General features: G+C 44.8%; 1 protein-coding gene across 4 annotated transcripts in view; it reads right to left on the bottom strand.

Annotated features, from left to right (window-relative positions):
• The window catches only part of LOC139263833 (p21-activated protein kinase-interacting protein 1-like), a 101,690-nt gene that overhangs the window by 45,198 nt on the left and 30,289 nt on the right, over window positions 1-26,203 (bottom strand). For 3 of the 4 annotated variants that reach the window (XM_070879890.1, XM_070879892.1, XM_070879893.1), the window contains exon 3: window positions 24,397-24,517. In XM_070879890.1, the coding sequence (XP_070735991.1) occupies window positions 24,397-24,517 (121 nt within the window). The remainder of the gene's footprint in view (window positions 1-24,396; window positions 24,518-26,203) is intronic. The other variant, XM_070879891.1, reaches the window with a different exon arrangement.

The raw sequence follows: 26,203 nt of genomic DNA, 5'->3' as shown, positions 1-26,203 counted from the left end.
ATTACCCCCCATCTGTTTTTAAAGACACACATATACCCTTGACTACCCTGCTTCTTCCCCGCCCTGGCCCTGAACTCTCAACTTTCTCTCCGATCTCTCGTCATGACCTCTCCAAGCTCATCTTGTCCACGAGACTCACTTCCTGCTTCCTTGACTCTATTCCCACTAAACCTCCGACTACACAACTTCCTTTCCTGATTCGCATGTTAGCGGATATTGTTAACGGTTCTCTCCTCAGATACTGTTCCCCTCTCCTTCAAATCTGCCGTTATCACCCCTCTCCTCAAAAGAACCAACCCATGACCCCTCTGTCCTTGCAAACTACCGCCTTATCTCCAACCACCCTTTCCTCTCCAAAGTCCTTGAACATGTTGTCGCATCCTAAATCCGTGCCTATCTTTCCTGGAACTCCATGTCTGAATCCCTGCAATCAAGTTTCCGCCCTGCCACAGTACTGAAATTACATCCTTTGTGGCTTTGACAAAGGTAAACTATCCCTCCTTATCCTTCTCGCCATGTCTGCAGCCTCTGTCACGGTTGACCATTCCATCCTCCTCCAATGCCTCTCAACCATCGTCCAGCTGGGTGGGACTGCAGTCATCTGGTTCAATTCTTATCTATCTAATCGTAGCCGGAGAATAAAGACACCATGGCAAGTTGCTGCAGTGCATCTTGTAGATGGTACACACTGCAGCCACAGTGCGCTTGTGGTGGAGGAGGTGCCAATCAAGAGGGCTGCTTTGTCCTGGATGATGTCGAGCTTCTTGAGTATTGTTGGAGCTGTACTCATCTAGGCAAGTGGAGTGTATTCTATCATACTCCTGACTTGTGTCTTGCAGATGGTAGAAAGGCTTTGGGGTGTCAGGAAGTGAGTCACTTGTCGCAGAATACCCAGCCTCTGACCTGCTCTTGTATCCACAGTATTTACCTGAAGGAAAAAAATGTGCACGGCTATGGGGAAAAGAGTGGGCAAGTGGGACTAACTGAAGTGCTCTTGCAGAGAGCTGACATGGGGTCGACAGGCCAAATGGCCTCCTTCTGTGCTGAAACTATTCTATGAATCACCTGCAATGGCTTCTCTTCCTGCTCCCACAATGTTACTTCTGCTGTCCAAGGATCTATCCTTGGCCCTCCTCCTATTTCTCATCTGCATGCTGTCCATCGGCAACATAATATAAAAACACAGCATCAAATTTCCACATGTACATCGATGACACCCAGCTGTACCTCACCACCACTTCTCTCGACCTCTCCAGTCTCTAAATTGTCAGACTACTTATGCAACATCCAGTAGTGGATTAGCAGAAATTTTCTCCAATTATATATTGGGAAGACCGAAGCCATTATCTTCAGTCCCCGCCACAAACTCTGTTCCCTAGCCACTGACTCCATTCCTCTCCCTAGCATCTGTCGGAGGTTGAACGAGACTGTTCGTAACCTTGGTGTCATATTTGACTTGGAAATGAGCTTCCGACCACATATCTGCACCATAACTAAGATTGCTTACTTCCACCTCTCAAGCCCGTTCCTGCCCCTGCCTCAGCTCATCTGCTACTGAAACCCTCATCCATGCCTTGGTTACTTTATTCCAACACACTCCTGGCTGGCCTCTCATGTTCTACCCTATGTAAATTTGAGGTCATCCAAAACTCAGCTCCCCGTGTCCTAATTCACACCCAAGTCCCGTTCACCCATCATCCCAGTGCTCGCTGACCTACATTGGTTCCCGGTTAAGTAACTGAGATATCAACGCTCATCTAATTCTGCCCTCTTGAGCATCCCTGATTTTAATTGTTGAACCATTGGTGGCCGTGCCCTCAGCTGCCTAGGCCCCAAGCTCTGGAACTCCTGCCCTAAACTTCTCCGCCTCTCTACCCCTCTTTCCTCCTTAAAACCTACCTCTTTGACCAAGCTTTTGGTCATCTGCGCTGATTTGTCTTTGTGGCTTGGTGTCAAATTTTGTTTTACAGCACTCTTGTGAAGCACCTTGGGATGTTTTACTAGGTTAAAGGTGCCATATAAATACAAGTAGTTGATGTAGTATAATTGTAAAAACTAGCACCCGAATTTTGCTGCAAGCAGCAAAGGAACGGCTTTCGCCATTCACCTTGTGTACAGTGGATCGAACTCAGAAGCAGCAAGGCAACATTACTGACGGCTGAAGGCTGAGGTCCAACAAAATATCCGGGACCTAAAGAACAGGTGGTGGATGGAGAAAGCACAGGAGATACAACAGCTGGCCGACATCCATGATGTGCGAGGATTCTGCAACGAAGTCAAGGCCACCTACGGTCCAAACACCCACCCCACTGCTGGCCAAGAACAGGAAAACACTCATCAAGGACACCGAGGCAGTCAAGCCCCGCTGGAAGGAGCATTTAGAAGATCTCTTCAATTGAGACTCTGCCTTTGACGCCAGTGTTCTTGACTCCATCCCACTGCATGCTACCCAACACCACCTCAGTAAAACCCCAGTACTGCACGAGGTAGAAAAAGCCATAAGACAGCTTAAGAACGACAAGATTACAGGAGCAGATGGAATTCCCGCTGAGGCACTGAAGTATGGCAGAGAGGCACTGTTGGCACGAATACGTGACCTCATCTCGCTCATCTGGAGGGAGGAGAGTATGCCGGGAGATCTCCGAGATGCAGTGATTGTGACCATCTTTAAAAAAGGGGACAAGTCCAACTGCGGCAACTACAGAGGAATCTCCCTGCTATCAGCCACTGGGAAAGCTGTCGCTAGAGTCCTCCTCAACCGTCTTCTCCCTGTGGCTGAGGAGCTCCTCCTGGAGTCACAGTGCAGATTTCAGCCCCTACGGGGCACAACAAACATGATTTTTACAGCTCGACAGCTGCAGGAAAAATGCAGGGAACAGCACCAGCCCTTATACATGGCCTTCTTCGACCTTACAAAGGCCTCTGACACTGTCAACCGCGAGGGTCTATGGAGCATCCTCCTGTGTTTCGGATGCCCCCAAAAGTTCGTCACCATCCTCCGCCTGCTCCACGACGACATGCAGGCCGTGATCCATTACAGACCCAATCCATATCCGGACCGGGGTCAAACAGGGCTGTGCCATCGCCCCAACCCTCTTCTCAATCTTCCTCGCTGCCATGCTCCACCTCAGTCAACAAGCTGGTGTGGAACTAAACTACAAAAGCAGTGGGAACCTGTTCAACCTTCGTCGACTCCAGACCAGGTCCAAGACCACCCCAATGTCTGTCATCAAGCTACAGTATGCGGACGATGCCTGCGCCTGCGCATATACAGAGGCTGAACTCCAAGTCATAGTCAATGTATTTACGGAGGCGTACAAAAGCATGGGCTTTACCCTAAACATCCGCAAGACAAAGGTCCTCCACCAGCCTGTTCCTACCCCACCCCCCCGCCCCCCCCACCAAATCATCAAGATCCACAGCACGGCCCTGGACCATTTCCCATACCGCGGGAGCCTCTTATCAACATTGACGACGAGATTCAACACTGCCTCAAGTCACCAGCGCAGCCTTCGGCCGCCCGAGGAAAAAAAGTGTTTGAAGACCAGGCCCTCAAATCCACCATCAAGCTCATGGTCTACAGGGCTGTAGTAATACCCACCCTCCTGTATGGCTCAGAGACATGGACCATGTACAGTAGACACCTCAAGTTGCTAGAGAAATACCACCAACGACATCCCTTCAAGATCCTACAAATCCCGAGAGGACAGACGCACCAACGTTAGCGTCCTCGACCAGGCCAACATCCATAGCATCGAAGCTGATCAGCTCCGCTGGGTAGGCCACATCGTTTGCATGCCAGACACGAGGCTCCCAAAGCAAGCGCTCTACTCGGAACTCCTTCAAGGCAAGCGAACCAAAAGTTGGGCAAAAGAAACATTACAAGGATACCCTCAAAGTCTCCCTGATAAAGTGCAACATCCCCACCGACACCTGGGAGTCCCTGGCCCAAGACTGCCCTAAGTGGAGGAAATGCATCCGGGAGGACACTGAGCACCCAGAGTCTCATCGCCGAGAGCATGCAGAAATCAAGCGAAGGCAGCGGAAAGAGCGCGTGGCAAACCAATCCCACCAACCCTTTCCTTCAACAACTATCTGTCCCACGTGCGACAGGGACTGTGGTTCTCGTATTGGGACTGTTCAGCCACCTCAGGACTCATTTTTAGATTGGAAGTGGATTCCGAGGGACTGCCTATGGTTGGTTGATTGATTGATTGATTGATTGTGTACAGTTGCTCACAGACTTTGTGTGCTTATCAGTAGAGACTTCCAGTCATCTGATGTCCGTTTGAATTCAGCGCCCTCCACAGCGGATCTGTGAGCAGAGCAAGCAGCAGGGAGGCTCTTCAACCAATCGAAGAATCCTCACTGTGAGACACAGACTGCAAAGCAGGAAGTAAAATCAGGAAACATAAATTACATTTATATTATGATCGGGGCATACAAATCGGATTAAGGGAAAGACATGAGAAAAACAAAAAAAACGATAAAAATTAAAAAAAAAAAAAATCTGCAACATAAATTTTCTTCTGAGGGAATGAGACGCCACATGTAAAAGTATTTTTTCAGAGCCGGAGAGGTTGTTCAGCAGTAATGATCATTTACTACGCCGTTAAAAACTCAGTTACTCCTGATTGTACAAGCCTAACCTTTTCATCTAACTTTAAAATATAGTGGGTAATTAGCCTAAATTCACACCATTAGTGATCTCTGTGCAGATTCTATCAGTGAAGACTGCACCACCACAGCCTGTAGAGGAACAGGGCATCACTGACAGTAACTTACAGATTTCCGCATTTAAGTGTGCATATGCTGACGCTGGAAGTTGCTGTCAGTTTTACCCAGTAATAATAGCAAGCGCCAATATCCTCATCGTTATTAGCACAGTAAAATCCTGGCTTGTGTGTGTTAATCTTGATATCACTCAATTTTTTTTGTATTCCTTTTTGAAGCCCGTACTATCTTTTTTGTCTTCCTCTGCTGCTCTTTATATCGCTCCAAATCCTCTGGATCTACACTATCCTTTGCACTTTTGTATGCTCTTTCCTTTATAGTTTTATTATCTTTCACCGCTTGTTAATGATGGCCGTTTTATTTGATAGACTCTTGCCACTTAGGGGTCCTGTATTAAGCAAAATTCTTTTTTGAACACCTCGCACTGTACATCTGCAGATTAACCCAATAATAATTTTGAACCATTTGCTGTTGTCAGTCTCTGTCTCATCCCATAAAAATGAGCCTTACCAAAATCTGGAATCTTAGTAACTGCGTTCTTCCTTTTCAAACCTAACATTTGAGTTCAATCACATTATAATTGTTAGTTAATCTAACAGTAAGAGAATGTTTATCTAAGTCTGACTCATTACTAAATTTAGAATGACCTGCCCTCTTGTTGGTTCTAGAACATATTGCTTCGCTATCTTTCGGACTTGAGCTACGCTGCTCTTCCCAATCGACATGAAAATTAAAGTCTTGCCTCTCTAATCTCTGAATGTATACATTCTGCCACTTCATTGTTGCCATCAAGCCAGTGGACAACTCATTACAGTTTGAAGTCCTCACATTCCTCAATTCTAACCAAAGTCTTTCTGATTGCTTTCCTTTTACTATACTCTCTCCCACTAATGTGATAGCATCTTTAATCAATAAGGCTACCCCCTCCTCCTCTTCCAGTTTCCCTGTCCTTTCTAAAGACCTTACAACATGAAATATTAACACCCAATCAACTTTGCAGCCATGTCTCAGTAATGGCCATTAGGTCATATCCTCTAAGCTGTATTCATTCAATTTATTTCTTATGCTTGGGCATTAGTATCCAAAACTCTTATTTTGGCAAGAGACCCTAAGCTGTCTTTGTGCCATGATGCCATCTTTCTCACACCATTTAACTTAACATGTTTCTTATTTGTGACTCCTGCTGCAACTACTTCAGTTATTTGTGTTCCTTCATCTGTAATATCTAGATCATGGTTTGTAACCTGAACTCTGCTCATCTCTTTTCTTTTTAAATCTTAAAAATTATTTTATTATTTGTAACTGAGCCCTCCCTCCCATTTATTAGTTTAAAGTTATTTTTACCACCCTATTTATCCTTTCCACTAGGATCTTGGTCCCAGCTCGGTTCAGATTCAGTACATCCCAACAGTACAGCGCCCTCCTGTCCCAGTGTCACATGAAATGGAACGTCTCCTTCCCACGTCACTCCTTAAGCCTCATTAACCTTCCTGATGTGTTTGCCCCCATGCTATTAGCATATGGCTCGAGTAATACTCCTGAGATTACCACCCTGTTTGTTAATTTAACTTCCAACTCCCGATACTCCCTCAGCAGGACCTCCTCCCTTTTCTTCCCTGTCATTGGTCCGGACATGGACCACGACAACTGGATCTTCTCCCTCCCTTTCCATCCACATCGAAATATCCCTTACCCGATACTAGGAGGGCAACACACCCTTCGGGACTCTCGATCGTGGTTGCAGAGGATGCCATCTATCCTCCTATAACTACTACATTTCGATTCTGGTCCTCCCGCCTTTGTACTCTGCTCCACGGTGCCTAAGTCAGCATTGTAGTTATCCTCCCCGCTGTTTTTCAGCACCCAGTACTACATGATTTCAGCACTTAACCTTAAATTGATTTTTGTTCAGGACAAAACAAGTAGCTTGCATTAAGTGATTTCTACTTGCTTCACATGAATGCATTTGTGCTTTCAGTGGTAATTTCCTTATGATGCTTAGATGGGTAGTAAACAAAATGTAGCATTGTATACATTTAAATATTGCTAACATATTAAAATTCTTATGTCTGCATGCACTTCCCATCAAGTTTGTCCATTATAAATTCTTATGTCTACAACTATAAAGGAAACAGTTTATTTTAAACTTGTCAAACTGTAATCAATGTTCCCTGTAATTTTTTTAATCTGAGCGCGGGCCCTTTAATTGGCTGTGTGGCCCATTCAAATTTTTGCGCATGCGTGCAACTGGGGCCGAACTCGTGATTTATATAGGTTTAGCACAACTTCTAGCTTTATTCCTCTATTTTATAAAGCCCAGGATCCCAAATGCTTTATTAACTGCTTTGTTAACCTGTCCTGCCACCTCCATATTCAAGAAAGGATATACTTGCTTTGGAGGCAGTTCAGAGACGGTTCACTAGGTTGATTCCGGGGATGAGAGGGTTGACTTATGAGGAAAGGTTGAGTAAGTTGGGCCTCTACTCATTGGAATTCAGAAGAATGAGAGGTGATCTTATCGAAACATATAAGACTATGAGGGGGCTTGACAAGATGGATGTTTCCACTGATGGGGAGACCAGAATTAGAAGGCATGATCTTAGAATAAGGGGCCGCCCATTTAAAGCAGAGATGAGGAGAAATTTCTTCTCGGAGGGTTCTAAATCTGTGGAATTCGCTGCCTCAGAGATCTGTGGAAGCTGGGTCATTGAATAAATTTAAGACAGAAATAGAGTTTCTTAAACGATAAGGGGATAAGGGGTGATGGAAGTGGAACTGAGTCCATGATCAGATCAGCCATGATCTTATTGAAATGGCGGAGCAGGCCCGAAGGGCCGTATGGCCTACTCCTGTTCCTATTTCTTATGCTCTTCAAAGCTTTGTGCACAAACGCCCCCAGGTTTATCTCTTGCTCCCAATTCTTATGTTCAATTTTGCCAACAAGCCTAGTATGTGGTACTTTATCAAATGCCTTCTGAAAGTCCATACACATAGCATCAACTATACTGCCCTCATTCACTCTCTCTCTATTTACCTCTTCAAAAAACTCAATCAAGTTAGTCAAATACAATTTGCCCGTAACAAATCCTTGCTGGCTCTCCTTTATTGGTCCACACTTGTCCAAGTGGCTATTAATTTACTCCCGCATTATTGTTTCCAAAGGCTTCCCCACCACCAATGTTAAACTGACTGGCCAATACCTGGCAATTTAATTCTTCACCCTTTTTTGAACAAAGGTGTAACATTTGAAATCCTCCAGTCCTTTGGCACCACTACTGTATCCAAGGAGAATAGGAAGATTGTGGTCAGCACCTCTGCAATTTCTTCCCTTAACAACCTAAGATACATCCACAAGAACATAAGAAATAGGAGCAGGAGTAGACCATACGGCTATTCGAGCCTGCTCTGCCATTCAATAATATCATGGCCGATCTTTCACCTCAACTCCACTTTCCCGCTCGTTCTCCATATCCCTCGATTTCCCCCAGCGTCCCAAAATCTATCTATCTCAGCCTTGAACATGATTCAGTATCCACGGCCCTTTGGGTTAGAGAATTTCAAAGATTCACAACCCTGAGTGAAGAAATTTATAGAAACATAGAAAATAGGTGCAGGAGTAGGCCATTCGGCCTTTCGAGCCTGCACCACCATTCAATATGATCATGGCTGATTATTTTTGCAACTTCAGTACCCCATTCCTACTTTCTTTCCATACCCTCTGATCCCTTTAGCCGCAAGGGCGACATCTAACTCCCTTTTGAATATATCTAACGAACTGGCCTCAACAACTTTCTGTGGTAGAGAATTCCACAGGTTCACTATTCTCAGTGAAGAAATTTCTCCTCATCTCGGTGCTAAATGGCTTACCCCTTATCCTTAGACTGTGTCCCCTGGTTCTGGAATTCCCCAACATCGGGAACATTCGTCCTGCACCTAACCTGTCCAATCCCGTCAGAATTTTATATGTTTCTATGAAATCCCCTCTCATTTTTCTAAATTCCAGTGAATATAAGCTTAGTCGATCCAGTCTTTCTTCATATGTCAGTCCTACCATCCCAGGAATCAGTCTGGTGAACCTTCGCTGCACTCCCTCAATAGCAAGAATGTCCTTCCTCAGATTAGGAGACCAAAACTGTACACAATATTCAAGATATGGCCTCACCAAGGCCCTGTACAACTACAGTAAGACCTCCCTGCTCCTATACTCAGATCCTCTTGCTATGAAGGCCAACATGCCATTTGCCTTATTCACCACCTGCTGTACCTGCATGCCAACTTTCAATGACTGATGTACCATGACAGTCAGGTCTCATTGCATCTCCCCTTTTCCTAATCTGACACCATTCAGATAATATTCTGCCTTCCTGTTTTTGCCACCAAAGTGGATAACTTCACATTTATCTACATTATACTGCATCTGCCATGCATTTGCCCACTCACCTAACCTGTCTGCAGACTCTTAGCATCCTCCTCACAGGTCACACTGCCACCCAGCTTAGTGTCATCTGTAAACTTGGAGATATTACAATATACATTAATGATTTAGACGAAGGAATTGAATGTAAGTAGCTGGGCTCCAAGCACTGAACCTTGCGGTATCCCAGTAGTCACAAATCCAAATACACCACATCCACTGATTCTCCCTTGTCCACTGTACTAGTTACATCCTCAAAAAATTCAAGAAGATTTGTCAAGCATGACAAATCACCCTTTCATAAATTCATCCTGACTTGGACTGATCCTGTCACTGCTTTCCAAATGTGCTGCTATTACATCTTTAATAATTGATTCCAACATTTTCCCCACTACCTGTTTTCTCTCTCCCTCCTTTTTTAAAAAGTGGGGTTACATTAGCTACCCTCCAATCCATAGGAACTAATCCAAAGTCTATAAAATGTTGGAAAATTATCACCAATGCATCCACTATTTCTAGGGCTACTTCCTTAAGTACTCTGGGATGCAGACCATCAGGCCCTGGGGATTTATCGGCTTTCAGTCCTATCAATTTCCTTAGCACAATTTCCTGACTAATAAGGATTTCCTTCAGTTCCTCCTTCTCTCTCGACCCTCAGTCGCCTAGTATTTCTGGAAGGTTATTGGTGTCTTCCTTAGTAAGACAGAACCAAAGTATTTGTTCAATAGGTCTGCCATTTCTTTGTTCCCCATTATAAATTCACCTGATTCTGACTGCAAGGGACCTTCATTAGTCTTCACTAATCTTTTTCTCTTCACATATCTATAGAAGCTTTTGCAGTCAGTTTTTGTGTTTCCTGCAAGCTTACTCTTATACTCTATTTCCCCCCCTCCTAATTAAACCCTTTGTCCTCCGCTGCTGAATTCTAAATTTCTCCCAGTCCTCAGGTTTGCTGCTTTTTCTGGCCAATTTATATAACTCTTCCTTGGATTTAACATTATCCCTAATTTCCCTTGTTAGCCACGATTGAGCCACATTCCCCGTTTTATTTTTATGCCAGACAGGGATGTACAATTGTTGAAGTTCATCCATGTGATCTTTAAATGTTTGCCATTGCCTATCCACCGCGTCAACCCTTATCATCATTCGCCAATCTATCCTAGCCAATATACGTCTCATACCATCGAAGTTACCTTTCCTTAAGTTCAGGACTGTGTTACTCTTCATCTTAACAAAGAATTCTACCATATTATGGTCACTCTTCCCCAAGGGGCCTCGCACAAGATTTCTAATTAATCCTCTCTCATTACACAAAACCCAATCTAGGATGGCCAGCTCTCTAGTTAGTTTCTCGACGTATTGGTCTAGAAAACCATCCCTTATACACTCCAGGAAATCCTCCTCCACCGTATTGCTACCAGTTTGGTTAGCCCAATCTATATGCAGATTAAAGTCACCCATGATAACTGCTGTACCTTTATTGCATGCATCCCTAATTTCCCGTTTGATGCCATCCCCAACCTCACTACTACTGTTTGGCGGTCTGTACACAACTCCCACTAACGTTTTCTGCCCTTTGGTGTTCTGCAGCTCTACCCATACACATTCCACATTATCCAAGTTAATGTACTTCCTTACTATTGCGTTAATCTCCTCTTTAACCAGCAACGCCACCCCACCTCCTTTTCCTTTCAGTCTATCCTTCCTGAATATTGAATACCCCTGGATGTCGAGTTCCCACCCTTGGTCACCCTGGAGCCATGTCTCCGTAATCCCAATGACATCATATCCGTTAACAGCTATCTGCACATTTAATTCATCCACCTTATTACGAATGCTCCTCGCATTGAGACAGAGAGCCTACAGGCTTGTTTTTTTGATACTCTTTGTCCTTTTAGAATTATGTTGTAATGTGGCCCTTTTTTGATTTTTGCCGTTGATTTCTCTGCCCTCCACTTTTCCTCATCTCCTTTCTACCTTTTGCTTCTGCCCCCATTTTACTTCCCTCTATCGCCCTGCATATCACCTCAGTTTTAAATGCCCGACCCCTTATCCTAAGACTGTGCCTCCTAGTTCTAGACTCTCCAGCCAAGGAACACAACCTCTCAGCATTTATCTTGTCAATCCCCCTCAGAATCTTACATGTTTCAATGAAATCACCTCATTCTTCTCAACTCCAGAGAATATAGGCCAAATCTACTCAATCTTTCCTCAAAAGACAACCCTCTAATCCCAGGAATCAATCTAGTGAACCTTCATGACACCACTCAAAAGGCAAGTCTATCCATCCTCAGATAAGGAGACCAAAACTGTGCACAGTACTCCAGGTGTGGTCTCGCCAGAGCCCTGTACAATTGTAGCAAGAGGCAGAGGCCCAGGGGCAGCACGGGCCAGCCGACAATGCGATAAGTGTGCGCACTAGGCCCACGTCTCCAGTCGTCTTCATTAACCCTTACCACTGGACCAAGACCTAGCTCTGTCAAACCCGTGTGGTGGCTGGTGTGCAACAGCCACCATACGTTTAAAAAAATCCACGCACAGGCATCTTTCACCCTTCACTATGTAGTTCAGGATCTGGAATATTAGGTCCTTCATTGAAACATCTGTGAACTCATCCTTTTTTGGCGTGGAAGCAAGTCATGCCTCTTTGAGGGACCGCCTATGATGATGATGATCTTTACTCTTGTACTCCAACTCGCCTGCAATAAAGACCAACATGCCATTTGCCTTCCTAATTGCTTGCTGTACCTGCATGTTAACTTGGTTTCCTGAACGAGGACAACTACATCTCTCTGAACACCAACATTTAATAGTTTCTCACCATTTAAAAAACATTTGTTTTTTTCTAGTCATCCTACCAAAGTGAAGAACCTCACATTTCCCTACATTATACTCCATCTGCTACCTTAGTGCCCTCTCACTTAACCAAACTAAATCCCTTTGCAGGCTCTTTGTGTCCTCCTTGCAAATTACTTTTCCATCTGGTTTTGGATCGTCAGCAAACTTGAATACATTACACTTGATCCCTTCATTTAAGTCATTAATATAAATTGTAAATAGCTGAGGCCCAAGCACGGATCCTAGTTATAACCTGCCAACGGAAAATGATTCATTTATCTGTTTTCTGTCCATTAGCCAATCCTCTATCCATGCGAATATATTACCCCCCCAACCCCGTGAGGCCTTATCTTGTGTAACAACCTTTTATGTGACACCTTATCTAATGCCCCCTTGTATTTCTCATCTATATGCTGCCCCTTGGCTATATCATCCAAAAACATGGAGTCAGTTTCCACATGTACACTGACGACATGCTGTCCTACCTCTCCACGACTTCTCTCGACCCCTCCATGATCTCTAAATTGTCAAAGACTGCTTATCTGACATCCAATACTGGATGAGCAGAAATTTTCTCCAATTAAAAATTGGGAAGACCGAAGCCATTGTCTTTGGTCCCAGTCACAAACTGCGTTCCCTAGCCACTGACTCCATGTCTCTCCCTAGCATCTATCTGAGGCTAAACCAGACTGTTCACAACCTAGGCGTCATATTTGAGCTTCCGGCCACATATCCACAGCATTACTATAACCGCCTATTTCCACCTCTATAACATTGCCCACCTCTGCCCTTCTTTTGATGAAACCCTCATCCATGCCTTTGTTACCTCTGGATTTGACTACTCCAGTGCACTCCTGGCTGGGCTTCCACACTCTACACTATGTAAACGAGGTCATCCAAAACTTGGCAGCCCGTGTCCTAACTCGCACCAAGTCATGATCACCCATCACCCCTGTGCTCGCTGACCTACATTGGCTCCCAGTTAAGCAACGCCGCGATTTAAAAATTCTCATCCTTGTTTGCAAATCCCTCCATGGCCTCGCCCCTCCCTATCTCTGTAATCTCTTTCAGCCTCACAACCCTACGAGATGTCTGCACTCCTCAAATTCTGCCCTCGAGTATCCCTGATTATAACTGCTCAACCATCAGAGGCTTGGGTCCTAAAATCTGGAACTCTCTCCCTAAACCTCTCCGCCTCTCTATCCTCCTTTAAGATGCTCCTAAATCAAGCTTTAGTCATCTGCTGTAATTTCTTCTTCTGTGGTTCGGTGTCAATATTTTGTCTTATATCACTACTGTGAAGCACCTTGTGATTTTTTCCTACGTTAAAGGCACTATATAAATTGAAGTTGTTGTTGCCTTTTGGAAATACAAATACACTACACCCACTGCTTCCCCTTTATCTCCTCTTCTAGTTACATCTTTAAAAGAACTCTAATAAATTTGTTAAACACGATTTCCCATTCATAAAACCATGTCGACTCTGCCTAATCATATGATGATTTAAGTGCCACTTACTTAATAAATGGATTCCAGCATTTTCCCAATGACTGATGTCAGGCTAACTTCCTCCTTTCCTGAATAGCGGGGTTACATTTGCTACCTTCCAACCCACTGGGGCCATTCTAGAATGTAGGGAATTTTGGAAGATTACAACCAATGCATTCACCATCACCATCACCATCTTTTAGAACCCTAGAATGTAGGACATCAGGTCCACGGAATTGGTCACCTTTTAGGCCCATTAGTTTCTCAAGTACTATTTCGCTACAAATCTTAATTACTTTAAGCTCCTCGCTCTCATTAGTCCCTTGGTTTCCGACTATTTTTGGTATGCTTTTTGTGTCTTCTACTGTGACAAAATATCTGTTTAAAGTCCCTGCCAGTTCCTTATTCCCCATTATAATTTCTCCTGCCCCAGCCTCTAAGGGACCAATGCTTATTTTGCAATTCTCTTCCTTTTTACATACTTGTAGAAGTGCTTACAATCTGTTTTTATATTTCTTACTAGTTTACTCTCATTCTATTTTCTCCATTATCAATTTTTTGGTTATCCTTTTGCTGGTTTCGAAAGCTCTCCCAAAAATCAGGCTTACTACTATTCTTCACAACATTATAAGCCTCTGCTTTTAATCTAATACTATTCATATTCTTTAAGAATAGAAATAGGAGCACGTGTAGCCCATTCGGCCTCTCAAGCCTGCTCCACCATTCACGGCTGATCTTCTACCTCAACTCCACTTTACTGCACTATCCCTATAGAAACATAGAAAATAGCAGTAGGCGGCCATTCGGCCCCTCTAGTCTGCATCGCCATTCAACATGATCATGGCTGATCCTCTATCTCAACACCGTATTCCTGCTTTTCCCCCCATACCCCGATCTATCTCCGTCTTAAATATATTCAGTGACTTGGCCTCCACAGCCTTCTGTAGTAGAAAATTCTACAGGTTCACCACACAGTGAAAAAATTTCTCCTCATCTCGGTCCTAAATTTCCTACCCAGTATCCTGAGACTGTGACCGCTTGTTCTAGACTTCCCAGCCAGGGAAACATCCTCCCTGCATCTAGTCTATCCAACTCAGTCAGAACTTTATACGTTTCAATGAGATCGCCTCTCATTCTTCTAAACGAGAGTCTAGTAAATACAGGCCTAGTCGACCCAATCTCTCCTCATATGACTGTCCTGCCATCCCATCTTGTTGTGTGAGGCCCTTGGGGAAGTGTGACCATAATATGGTAGAATTCTTCATTAAGGTGTTGAGTGACAGTTAATTCAGAGACGAGGGTCCTGAACTTAAAAAAAGGTAACTTCGATGGTATGAGACGTGAATTGGTTAGGATAGACTGGAGAATGATACTTAAAGGGTTGACAGTGGATAGGCAATGGCAGACATTTAAAGATCACATGGATGAACTTCAACAGTTGTACATCCCTGTCTGGCATAAAAACAAAACGGGGAAGGTGGCTCAACCGTGGCTAACAAGGCAAATTAAGGATAGTGTTACATCCAAGGAAGAGACATATAAATTGGCCAGAAAAAGCAGCAAACCTGAGGACTGGGAGAAATTTAGAATTCAGCAGAGGAGGACAAAGGATTTAATTAGGAGGGGGAAAATAGAGCACGAGAGTAAGATTGCAGGGAACATAAAAACTGATTGCAAAAGCTTCTATAGATATATGAAGAGAAAAAGATTAGTGAAGACCAACGTAGGTCCTTTGCAGTCAGAATCAGGTGAATTTATAATGGGGAAACAAAGAAATGGCAGACCAGTTGAACAAATACTTTGGTTCTGTCTTCACTAAGGAAGGCTCAAATAACCTTCCAGAAATAGGGGACCGAGGGTCTAGCGAGAAGGAGGAACTGAAGGAAATCCTTATTAGTCAGGAAATTGTGTTAGGGAAATTGATGGGATTGAAGGCCGATAAATCCCCAGGGTCTAATAGTCTGTATCCCAGAGTACTTAAGGAAGTGGCCCTAGAAATAGTGGATGCATTGGTGGTCATTTTCCAACATTCTATAGACTCTGGATCAGTTCCTATGGATTGGAGGGTAGCTAATGTAACCCCACTTTTTAAAAAAAGGAGGGAGAGAGAAAACAGGGAATTGTTAGCCTGACATCGGTAGTGGGGAAAATGTTGGAATCAATTATTAAAGAGGTAATAGCAGTGCATTTGGAAAGCAGCGACAGGATCGATCCAAGTCAGCATGGATTTATAAAAGGGAAATCATGCTTGACAAATCTAGAATTTTTTGAGGATGTAACTAGTAGAGTGGACAAGGGAGAACCAGTGAATGTGGTGTATTTGGACTTTCAAAAGGCTTTTGACAAGGTCCCACACAAGAAATTAGTGTGCAAAATTAAAGCACATGGTATTGGGGGTAATGTATTGACGTCAATAGAGAACTGGTTGGCACAAGAAGCAAAGAGTAGGAATAAACGGGTCCTTTTCAGAATGGCAGGTGGTGATTAGTGGGGTACTGCAAGGTTCAGTGCTGGGACCCCAGCTATTTACAATATACATTAATGATTTAGACAAAGGAATTGAATGTAATATCTCCAAATTTGCAGATGAGTGGCAATGTGAGCTGTGAGGAGGACGCTAAGAGGCTGCAGGGTGACTTGGACATGTTGGGCGAGTGGACAAATGCGTGGCAGATAAAAACAGGAAGGTAGAATATTATCTGAATGGTGACAGATTAGGAAAAGGGGAGGTGCAACGAGACCTGGGTGTCATGGTACATCAGTCATTGAAAGTTGGCATGCAGGTACAGCAGGCTGTGAAGGCGGCAAATTGCATGTTGGCCTTCATAGCGAGAGGATTTGAGTATAGGAGCAGGGAGGTCTTACTGCAGTTGTACAGGGCCTTGAATAGTGTGTACAGTTTTGGTCTCCTAATCTGAGGAATGACATTCTTGCTATTGAGGGAGTGCAGCGAAGGTTCACCAGACTGATTCCCGGGATGGCAGGACTGACATATGAAGAAAGATTGGATCGACTAGACTTTTATTCACTGGAATTTAGAAGAATGAGAGGGGATCTCATAGAAACATAAAATTCTGATGGGACTGGACAGGTTAGATTCAGGAAGAATGTCACCGATGTTGGGGAAGTCCAGAACCAGGGGTCACAGTCTCAGGATAAGGGGTAAGCCATTTAGCACCGAGATGAGGAGAAACTTCTTCATTCAGAGAATTGTGAACCTGTGGAATGCTCTGCCACAGAAAGTTGTTGAGGCCAGTTCGTTAGATATATTCAAAAGGGTGTAGTATATGCAAGCACTCTAATAATGACTCCACGGGGTAAGGGTATTGTACTTGAACTGTGGTGACCTTAGTCTTTTTATTGCAACTCCTTGAGTGAGGACAACAATGAGATGAACTCCCTTTTATACTTAGTTACCTGCAGTGTGCAGGTGATCCTTGGGTCTCCACCAGCAGTACCCTCTGGTGGTATAGGTATGGTGTATACAGTGTGAAGTTACAGTCAGTGGTCGTGTTACTATACATAATTTAAACATACATAACAATTCTCCCAAGTCTTGTGCCACAGGCTTTTGCACTGTGTTCTCTAGCCCTCAACTTAAGTGCCCAAAAGCCCTTGCACTTTGTCTTTGCTTGGGAATGGCTCTCTCCCTGTGGACTCCCAAGTCCTTATTGCCACGCCCTTGGGAAGTGGTCGGCAGCGGACGGTGGGAAGTTGTAGTGAGAGTTGTGTGGGTTCTGGGTGTGATCCATGTGTTCATGACAACATACATCTATTTCCCCCCCTCCATACATAGACCATGTGTGTGGTTCAACACTTGCATTGGCATATGTGTACGGAATCAGGTAAGTATATGTTATAGGTAAGGTTTTGTCCAGGTGGGTGAGGACGTTTAGTGGTGGGTGGAGCCTCCCTGTCCTCCATTGAGGGCTGCAGGGTCACCCTGCTGCCCCTCATTGGTGATGGAAGTCTGGTCATCCCAAGTCCCGCCGGGAAAGCTGGAGGGCTCTGGCCTCTTGCTCCCGGTGCAGGCCCTGGTGGCCAGGGCTGATCTGGGGCAGGGTGCCAGTGGTGGTGGCTGCACCGTCCATCGATCACTGGCTCTGCAGTGAGGTATGGTGTGTGTGTGTGTGTGTGTGTGTGTGTGTGTGTGTGTGTGTGTGTGTGTGTGTGTGTGTGTGTGTGTGCACCCTCTCCAAGCATGACTTTGGTCCCACAGACACAGGCTACATGATTGGGTAGCCAGCTGGACCTGGGTGGGCATTGTCGGCATACATGTAGAATCCGGCCTCATCTCTCATTTTAACATTAGCATTCATGATACATTGGCTCCGACCGCAACCAGCCGACTCGACACTGTTATTTGTTTTTACATTTTCACATTTGTCCACTACATCACTTTCCTGTGTACTATCAGCATCTCTGTGCAAAGTTACATTTAGATACCTGCCTTTGTTAGTTACATTTTTCTCATTAGCATTACTGGCATCACTGTTCAACAGTACATTTATATACTTGCATTCATTAATTACAGTTTTATCATTATTTTAAAAAAGGGGGCAGACAAAAGGCAGGTAACTATAGGCCGGTTAGTTTAACATCTGTAGTGGGGAAAATGCTTGAAACTATTAAGGAAGAAATAGCGGGACATCTAGATAGGAATAGTGCAATCAAGCAGACGCAGCATGGATTCATGAAGGGGAAATCATGTTTAACTAATTTACTGGAATTCTTTGAGGATATAACGAGCATGGTGGATAGAGGTGTACCGATGGATGTGGTGTATTTAGATTTCCAAAAGGCATTCGATAAGGTGCCACACAAAAGGTTACTGCAGAAGATAGAGGTACGCGGAGTCAGAGGAAATGTATTAGCATGGATAGAGAATTGGCTGGCGAACAGAAAGCAGAGAGTCGGGATAAATGGGTCCTTTTCGGGTTGGAAATCGGTGGTTAGTGGTGTGCCACAGGGATCGGTGTTGGGACCACAACTGTTTGCAATATACATAGATGACCTGGAAGAGGGGACAGAGTGTAGTGTAACAAAATTTGCAGATGACACTAAGATTAGTGGGAAAGCGGGTGGTGTAGAGGACACAGAGAGGCTGCAAAGAGATTTGGATAGGTTAAGCGAATGGGCGAAGGTTTGGCAGATGGAATACAATGTCGGAAAGTGTGAGGTCATCCACCTTGGGGGAAAAAAAACAGTAAAAGGGAATATTATTTGAATGGGGAGAAATTACAACATGCTGCGGTGCAGAGGGACCTGGGGGTCCTTGTGCATGAATCCCAAAAAGTTAGTTTGCAGGTGCAGCTGGTAATCAGGAAGGCGAATGGAATGTTGGCCTTCATTGCGAGAGGGATGGAGTACAAAAGCAGGGAGGTCCTGCTGCAACTGTATAGGGTATTGGTAAGGCCGCATTGGAGTACTGCGTGCAGTTTTGGTCACCTTACTTAAGGAAAGATATACTGGCTTTGGAGGGGGTACAGAGACGATTCACTAGGCTGATTCCGGAGATGAGGGGGTTACCTTATGATGATAGATTGAGTAGACTGGGTCTTTACTCGTTGGAGTTCAGAAGGATGAGGGGTGATCTTATAGAAACATTTAAAATCATGAAAGAGATAGACAAGATAGAGGCAGAGAGGTTGTTTCTACTGGTAGGGGAGACTAGAACTAGGGGCACAGTCTCAAAATACGGGGGAGCCAATTTAAAACTGAGTTGAGAAGGAATTTCTTCTCCCAGAGGGTTGTGAATCTGTGGAATTCTCTGCCCAAGGAAGCAGTTGAGGCTAGCTCATTGAATGTATTCAAGTCACAGATAGATTTTTAACCAATAAGGGAATTAAGGGTTACGGGGAGAGGGCGGGTAAGTGGAGCTGAGTCCACGGCCAGATCAGCCATGATCTTATTGAATGGCGGAGCAGGCTCGAGGGTCTCAGTATCATGTTCTCAGTGTCACCGGCATCGCTGTACCTTTAATTGTTTTGGGTTGCCGGTCTTCTTTAAAAGGGTCTTGTAATCTTTACCCCAATCCGGTTCGCTGCTCGGCATCACGTGTTGCTCCCTCAACGCTGCCTCTCGTGGTCTGGTCACGGTCATCTTGATTTCAGGTGCTTCACCTCGTGCACCACCTTCTTTCTCTCCATGAGTTAGGCTGAGGTGATCCTTTTCTCCCCAGGTTCTGCTACGGAGGCCGGGAATCTACCTTCTGCGCCGATCTTCTTCCCTCAGAGTCCTGCCACTGGAGCCCGAAAGGTGAGGTCTGGTCATTCAGGTTGGATCATCTCACCGTTGAGTTGTGCAGTCTGTGTCGTCGCCACGCAGTCGAGCTGGACGGTAGGATTGAGAGAATCCAAGTTTGGGACCACGTAGGATGTCGATCGCCGGGGGCTGGAGGCTTTCCCAGCTCCAACAGATTTGGATCCACTTCATCTACCTTCTTCCCAGCAACAATCCACAAAGGAAGCTTGTGCATCGCGCCACCATGGAACAGCCGGACATCCACGCTGCCAACAACTGGGATGGTGTCTTTTGTGCAAGTGAACAACTTCGCCTGGATTAGGAGCATTTTGGGTCGTTTGGCAGGATTGTCCCAGAGTTTCTCAAAGGCCATCTGATTCATCAGCGATTGGCTTGCCCCTGTGTCGATCTCCATCGAGATTGGAACACCGTTGATTTCTACTTCCATTTTCCACGGTGGTGCAGGTATACATTCCGTAGACCTCTTCCAGGGGCCGAGTCGCTTCATCTTCATCAGCGCTGGAGCCCGGGTGATCGGCCAACTCATCAGCGACTCGGTGAGTAAAATTTCTTCTACACATTCACTGAAGGTGACCTTTAGCGTTACAGCCTTCGCAAGTATAGTCTTTGTATCGGCACTGGTGGGCCCTGTGGTTTCCTCCACAGCGCCAGAACGGGGCTAGCCGGTTGGCCCCATGTGGCGGACTCAGGGTTGCGGGACTCGGGGCAGCAGCCTGGCCTCTGAAGGACGCCATTCGGTTCACTGTACTCATCAGGTTAGAATCCTGGGGGTGAGTCATCATCCTCTTGGAGTCGCAGGCCGATATCATGAATATTTGGCTCACTTTGATTACTTTCTTCAGGATGACCGCAGAGAGCAGCTTATGGAGGAGGCCCTCATGGCCGATTCCAATAATGAAAACATCCCTTAGTGTTTCGGTGAGGTGGTTGCCAAAATCACACGGTACAGCCAATCTTCTCAGGTCTGCAGCATATTTAGCAATTTCTTGGCCTTCGGACCGCTTGTGGGTATAGAACTGATGTCTGGCTTAGAGGATGCTCTCTTTAGGTTTGTGTTGTTCTTATATTATAGTTACGAGCTCCGCATAAGTCTTGGTTGTCGTCTTCGCTGGGGCTAGCAGGTCCCTGACGAGGCCGTGGATAGTGGGCCCACAACTGCTGAGCAGGATGGCTGTGCGCTTATCAGCCAGCGAGGTCGGTGCGTCTCCGGCCAGGTTGTTCGCGATGAAAAAGTGTTCGAGCCTTTCCACAAAGGCATCCCAATCTTCCCCATCGGTGAATTATTGGAAGTTGCTTAGGTTAGGCATGTTGTAACCTCGTCGCCAGTTGTAGTATATGCAAGCACTAATAATGACTCCACGAGGTAAGGGTATTGTACTTCAACTGTAGTGACTTTAGTCTGTTTATTGCAGCTTCTTGACTGAGGACATAATGAGGTGAGCTCCTTTTTATACTTGGTTACCTGCAGTGTGAGGTGACCCTCTGGTGGTACAGGTACGGTGTATGCAGTATGAAGGTACATTCAGTGGTCTAGTTTTACTGTGTTACTGTACATACACGAGAGGATTTGAGTATAGGAGCAGGGAGGTCTTACTGCAGTTGTACAGGGCCTTGGTGAGGCCACACCTTGAATATTGTGTACAGTTTTGGTCTCCTAATCTGAGGAAAGACATTCTTGCTATTGAGGGAGTGTAGTGAAGGTTCACCAGACTGATTCCCGGGATGACAGGACTGACATATGAAGAAAGACTGGATCGACTAGGCTTATATTCAGTGGAATTTAGAAGAATGAGAGGGGATTTCATAGAAATATATAAAATTCTGACAGAATTGATGCAGGAAGAATGTCCTCAATGTTGGGAAAGTCCAGAACCAGGGATCACGGTCTAAGGATAAGGGGTAAGCCATATAGCACCGAGATGAGGAGAAACTTCTTCACTCAGAGAATTGTGAACCTGTGGAATTCCCCACCACAGAAAGTTTCTGAGGCCAGTTCGTTAGATATATTCAAAAGGGAGTTAGATATGGCCCTTACGGCTAAAGGGATCAAGGGGTATGGAGAGAAAGCAGGAATGGGGTACTGAAGTTGCATGATCAGCCATGATCATATTGAATGCTAGTGCAGTCTCGAAGGGCCAAATGGCCTACTCCTGCACCTATTTTCTATGTGAATCAGTCTGGTGAACCTTCGCTGCACTGCCTCTATGGCAAGTATATCCTTTCTTCGGTAAGGAGATCAAAGCTGCCCATAATACTGCAAGTGCGGTCTCACCAAGGCCCTGTATAAATTAGTAAGACATCCTTGCTCCTGTACTCAAATCCTCTTGCAATGAAGACCAACATACCATTTGCCTTCCTAACTGCTTGCTGCACCTGCATGTTTGCTTTCAATGACTAGTGTACAAGGACACCTAGGTCCATCTGTACATCCACACTTCCCAAGCCATCACCATTTAAATAATACTTTGTCCATATGTGTTTCCTATCAAAATGGATAACCACATTTATCCACGTTATACTGCATCTGCCATGTGTTTGCCAAACTCACTCAACCTATCTAAAATCGTCTTGCAGCTTTTTTGCATCTTCCTCACAACTCACAATCCCACCTAGTTTTGTGTAGTCAGCAAACTTGGAAATATTACATTTGGTTCCCTCATCCAAATCATTGATATTGATTGTGAATAACTGAGGCCCATGCACTGATTCTTGCAGTCATCATCATCATCATAGGCAGTCCCTCAAAATGAGGATGCTTCCACGCCAAAAAGCGACGAGTTCACAGGTGTTTCAATGAAGGACCTAATATTCCGGATCTCGAACTACATCTTGAAGGGTGGAAGATGCAGTACTAGCCACTAGCTACAGCCTGCCAACCTGAAAATAACCCGTTTATTCTTACTTTCTGTTTTCTGTCTTTATGGGAAAAGTGCTCCATCAGTGGCCAACTAGAGTTTTTAATTTCTTAATGTTGAGAATATTGGAATATTTAAACAAAATGTTTGCCACTGTTTATCTACGGTCGTACCTTTTAATCTAATTTTCCAATCTATAATAGTCAACTCACCCCTCATACCTATGTAAATTGGCTTTATTTAAGTTTAAGACTCTAGTTTCGGATTTGGGTATTTCACTCTCAAACCCAACGTGAAATTCTACCATATAGAAACATAGAAATTTACATCGCAGAAGGAGGCCATTTCGGCCGACAAAGAGCCACATGGCCCTCGGTCAGCAGCCCTGAACGTTACATATAAATCTATGAATAATGGCGGAAAGGTAAAGAGCATCCGGCCCAACTAGTCCTCCCCACACAACTGCAACACACTCTGACCTGCAACATTCTGCATTCCAACCCAACTGGAGCCATGTGATCTCTGGGACAGGCAAAAAAACAAGATAAAAAACCCAGGTCAATTGGGGGAAAAAAATCTGGGAAAATTCCTCTTCAACCCATCCAGGCGATTGAAACTATTTGATTACCTGCAGTACTTACCATCGTATCTGCGGGAGCAGAAAAGCAGCTTTACAGACGGCTTAAGGCCGAGGTCCAACAAAAAACCCACAACCTAAAGAATAGATGGTGGGTGGAGAAAGCACAGGAAATTCAGCAGCTGGCCAACAGCCATGATATGCAAGGATTCTTCACTGCAGTCAAGTCCACCTACGACCCAAGCACCCAAGACCCCACCCCACTGCTGGCCAAGAACGAGGAGACACTCATCAAGGACACTGAGGCAGTCAGGACTCGCTGGAAGGAGCACTTCCAAGATCTCTTTAATCGAGACTCTGCCTTTGACACGAGTGTCCTCGACTCCATCCCGCAGCACGCTACCCGCCACCATCTCAGCCTTTGGATTCCCTTTTATGTTAGCCACCAATCTATTCCCGTACTGTCTCCTTGCCCCTCTGATTTCCTTTTTCACTTGTCCTCTGTACTTTTTATATTCAGCCTGATTCTCCATTATATGATCAAGCCGACATCTGTCCCTTTTTCTGCTTCATCTTACTCTCCAAAATCTTAGTCATCCAGGGATCTCTCATTTTCATTGCCCTCCCTTTCCCCTTGTGGGAATGTACCTAGACTGTACCTGAACCATCTCTTCTTTAAATGCCACTCATTGCTCCATTACAGTTCTGTTGCCAATGACTCTAATTTTCCCAAGCCAGATCCCTCCTCAATTCACTGAAATTAGCCCGCCTCCAGTTAAGTATTTTTATTCTAGATTGCTCCTTGTCCTTCTGTATAACTAATCTAAACCTTACTATACTATTAATCACCATTCCCGAGGTGCTCCCTGACTGTGACATTCTCCACTGACCTACTTCATTCCTAAGGACTACATCTAGCAATGCCTCCTCCCTTATTGGGCAGGAAGCATATTAAACATGAATATATAAATTTATGCTGAAAATTCACAAATAAAAGGCAAAATGTATGACTTGAAAATGGGGAGTAAATTATACAAACCTCTATTCCCACTTCACCCCAAGACTGTACTTGGCCTTGGCTTCCCAAGTGCAACCAACACCATGAGAAATTGACGAGTAGATAGTAAAATATAGATATGTTATTATTTGAAATGTGACAGAACTCCCTCTCTGTCATATGCATAAGAAGAAAATTGCCAGTGCTAAACTGCATGAATGATTCTTACTTATGAGCTTGAATAGACTTCAGGCATTTCCATTTTTTTGTGTTCCACACACAGATGAGTCCGTCTTCTGCTCCACTGAGTAAGTGTGTATTCCCATAGAATTCTAGGCAGGTTACTGTACCTTCAAGAAAGGAAGGCCAAGATTAGTTCAACACCAAGGAACACAAACAAAGTAGAAATCACTTACCACAAATAGATGTCCAGTACATCTAGCATCAGTTACGTTTCAGTCCCAGTCAGAAGTGAAAGCATTTTGGCACCAAATTATAAGGAATCAAGCATGATATTTTCAAAATTTATTTTACGCTGCCCAATGTGGAACTGAATCGTGCAGACTAGCAAGGTCCTAGGTACGAGCCCCAATTTGTGCACTTAGCTGATCTTAGCTAGAGTAGTAATGGAAGGGGAGAGGGTCTGATTTCCCTCAGTATCCCTAAGCTAGAAATGAAAAGATAGCCAGTATTCTTGTTTCTGATTGCTAGTGACTCCTGCTATAAAATGCACTTTTGTGGACATCAGTGAGGACAGGATTGACTCAGCTGGGATGATCATGGTCATCATGGTTAATACTTACAATTCAGCTCACATCTGAAGAATGAATAGCCATTTAGACAAGTTATAGCAGTGGTGAGACAGCCCACCAAGGCCTGGGTTCCAGGACAAATGACTGCTGCACCTGACCCCGCTCCACAAAGTCAGGAATCGAGTCATGGTCTCCCAGGCAGCAGGGCAGCCAAATCGAATCGCTGCATTGTGTCGTTTTAACACCCAAAAACTTTGTTTCTGCTAAGTCACTGCAACATGAAAGGCGAGTTACTCATGGTTTATGGGTTCAGTTTCCATAAATCTGTGCATACTTTCCAGATATATGCATAACAACAAATATTTTAAATATATAAATTGCCATCAGCCGCATGACTCAGAATTGAAACAATCGAATTGATCTGAGGATTTTTTTTACCTGGCATTAAACTTGCAACGAGCTTTTAGTCTCAACACATTTCTGAAGGAATTTTAGTGACTAATAAAAAATTAGTCATGGGCTTAATTTCATTCCAGTGATTTATAAAATGCTATTTTTGTGTATTAATGCAATTGGGTGAAAGATGTTGTCTGAGAGGGGTATTGCCAGTCCCAAAACGCAACTTTTGCTCACACCCAGTTACGTCGGGGTCTCTGCCGTTCCCTCAGTAAAAAAGTGGGGCAGCTTCTAGCCCCAGTGGTGGCCAAAATACAGCCCAAGGCCATATCTGGCCCGCCAGTTCATTCCACCTGGCTCGCTGGGCGGGACAGAAATAGAATGCGAGCCGGAGCACGAGCTGCACATTAGTCTTAAGTCGAGTCATGGCTCCTCATCTCGATGACTCTTTTACCGAAGAAAGAGACCAGCAACGAGTCTTTCCTTTCATGGTACTCGGAGTACTATAGCAGGGGGGGGTTCTCGTCACCGTCTCCAGGCCAGGTCTAAGACCATCCCAACCTCGGACATCGAGCTACAGTATGCGGACGACACCTGCGTCTGCGCAGATACAGAGGCTGAACTCCAGGACATAGTCAAAGTATTCACAGAGGCGTACGAACGTATGGGCCTTACGCTAATCATCAGTAAGACCAAAGGTCCTCCACCAGCCTGTCCTAGCCACACAGCGCTGCCCCCCAGTCATCAAGATCCACAGCGCGGCCTTGGACAACGTGGACCATTTCCCATACCTCGGGTGCCTCCTATCAACAAAAGCAGGCATTGACGACGAGATCCAACACTGCCTCCAGTGCGGCAGTGCAGCCTTCGGCCACCTGAGGAAAAGAG

The sequence above is a fragment of the Pristiophorus japonicus genome, chromosome 5 (assembly GCF_044704955.1).
Source record: "Pristiophorus japonicus isolate sPriJap1 chromosome 5, sPriJap1.hap1, whole genome shotgun sequence".
Classification (NCBI taxonomy): Eukaryota; Metazoa; Chordata; class Chondrichthyes; family Pristiophoridae; genus Pristiophorus; species Pristiophorus japonicus.
Note: the sequence above shows the minus strand (reverse complement) of the source record. Positions and strands in the feature narration are given on the sequence as shown.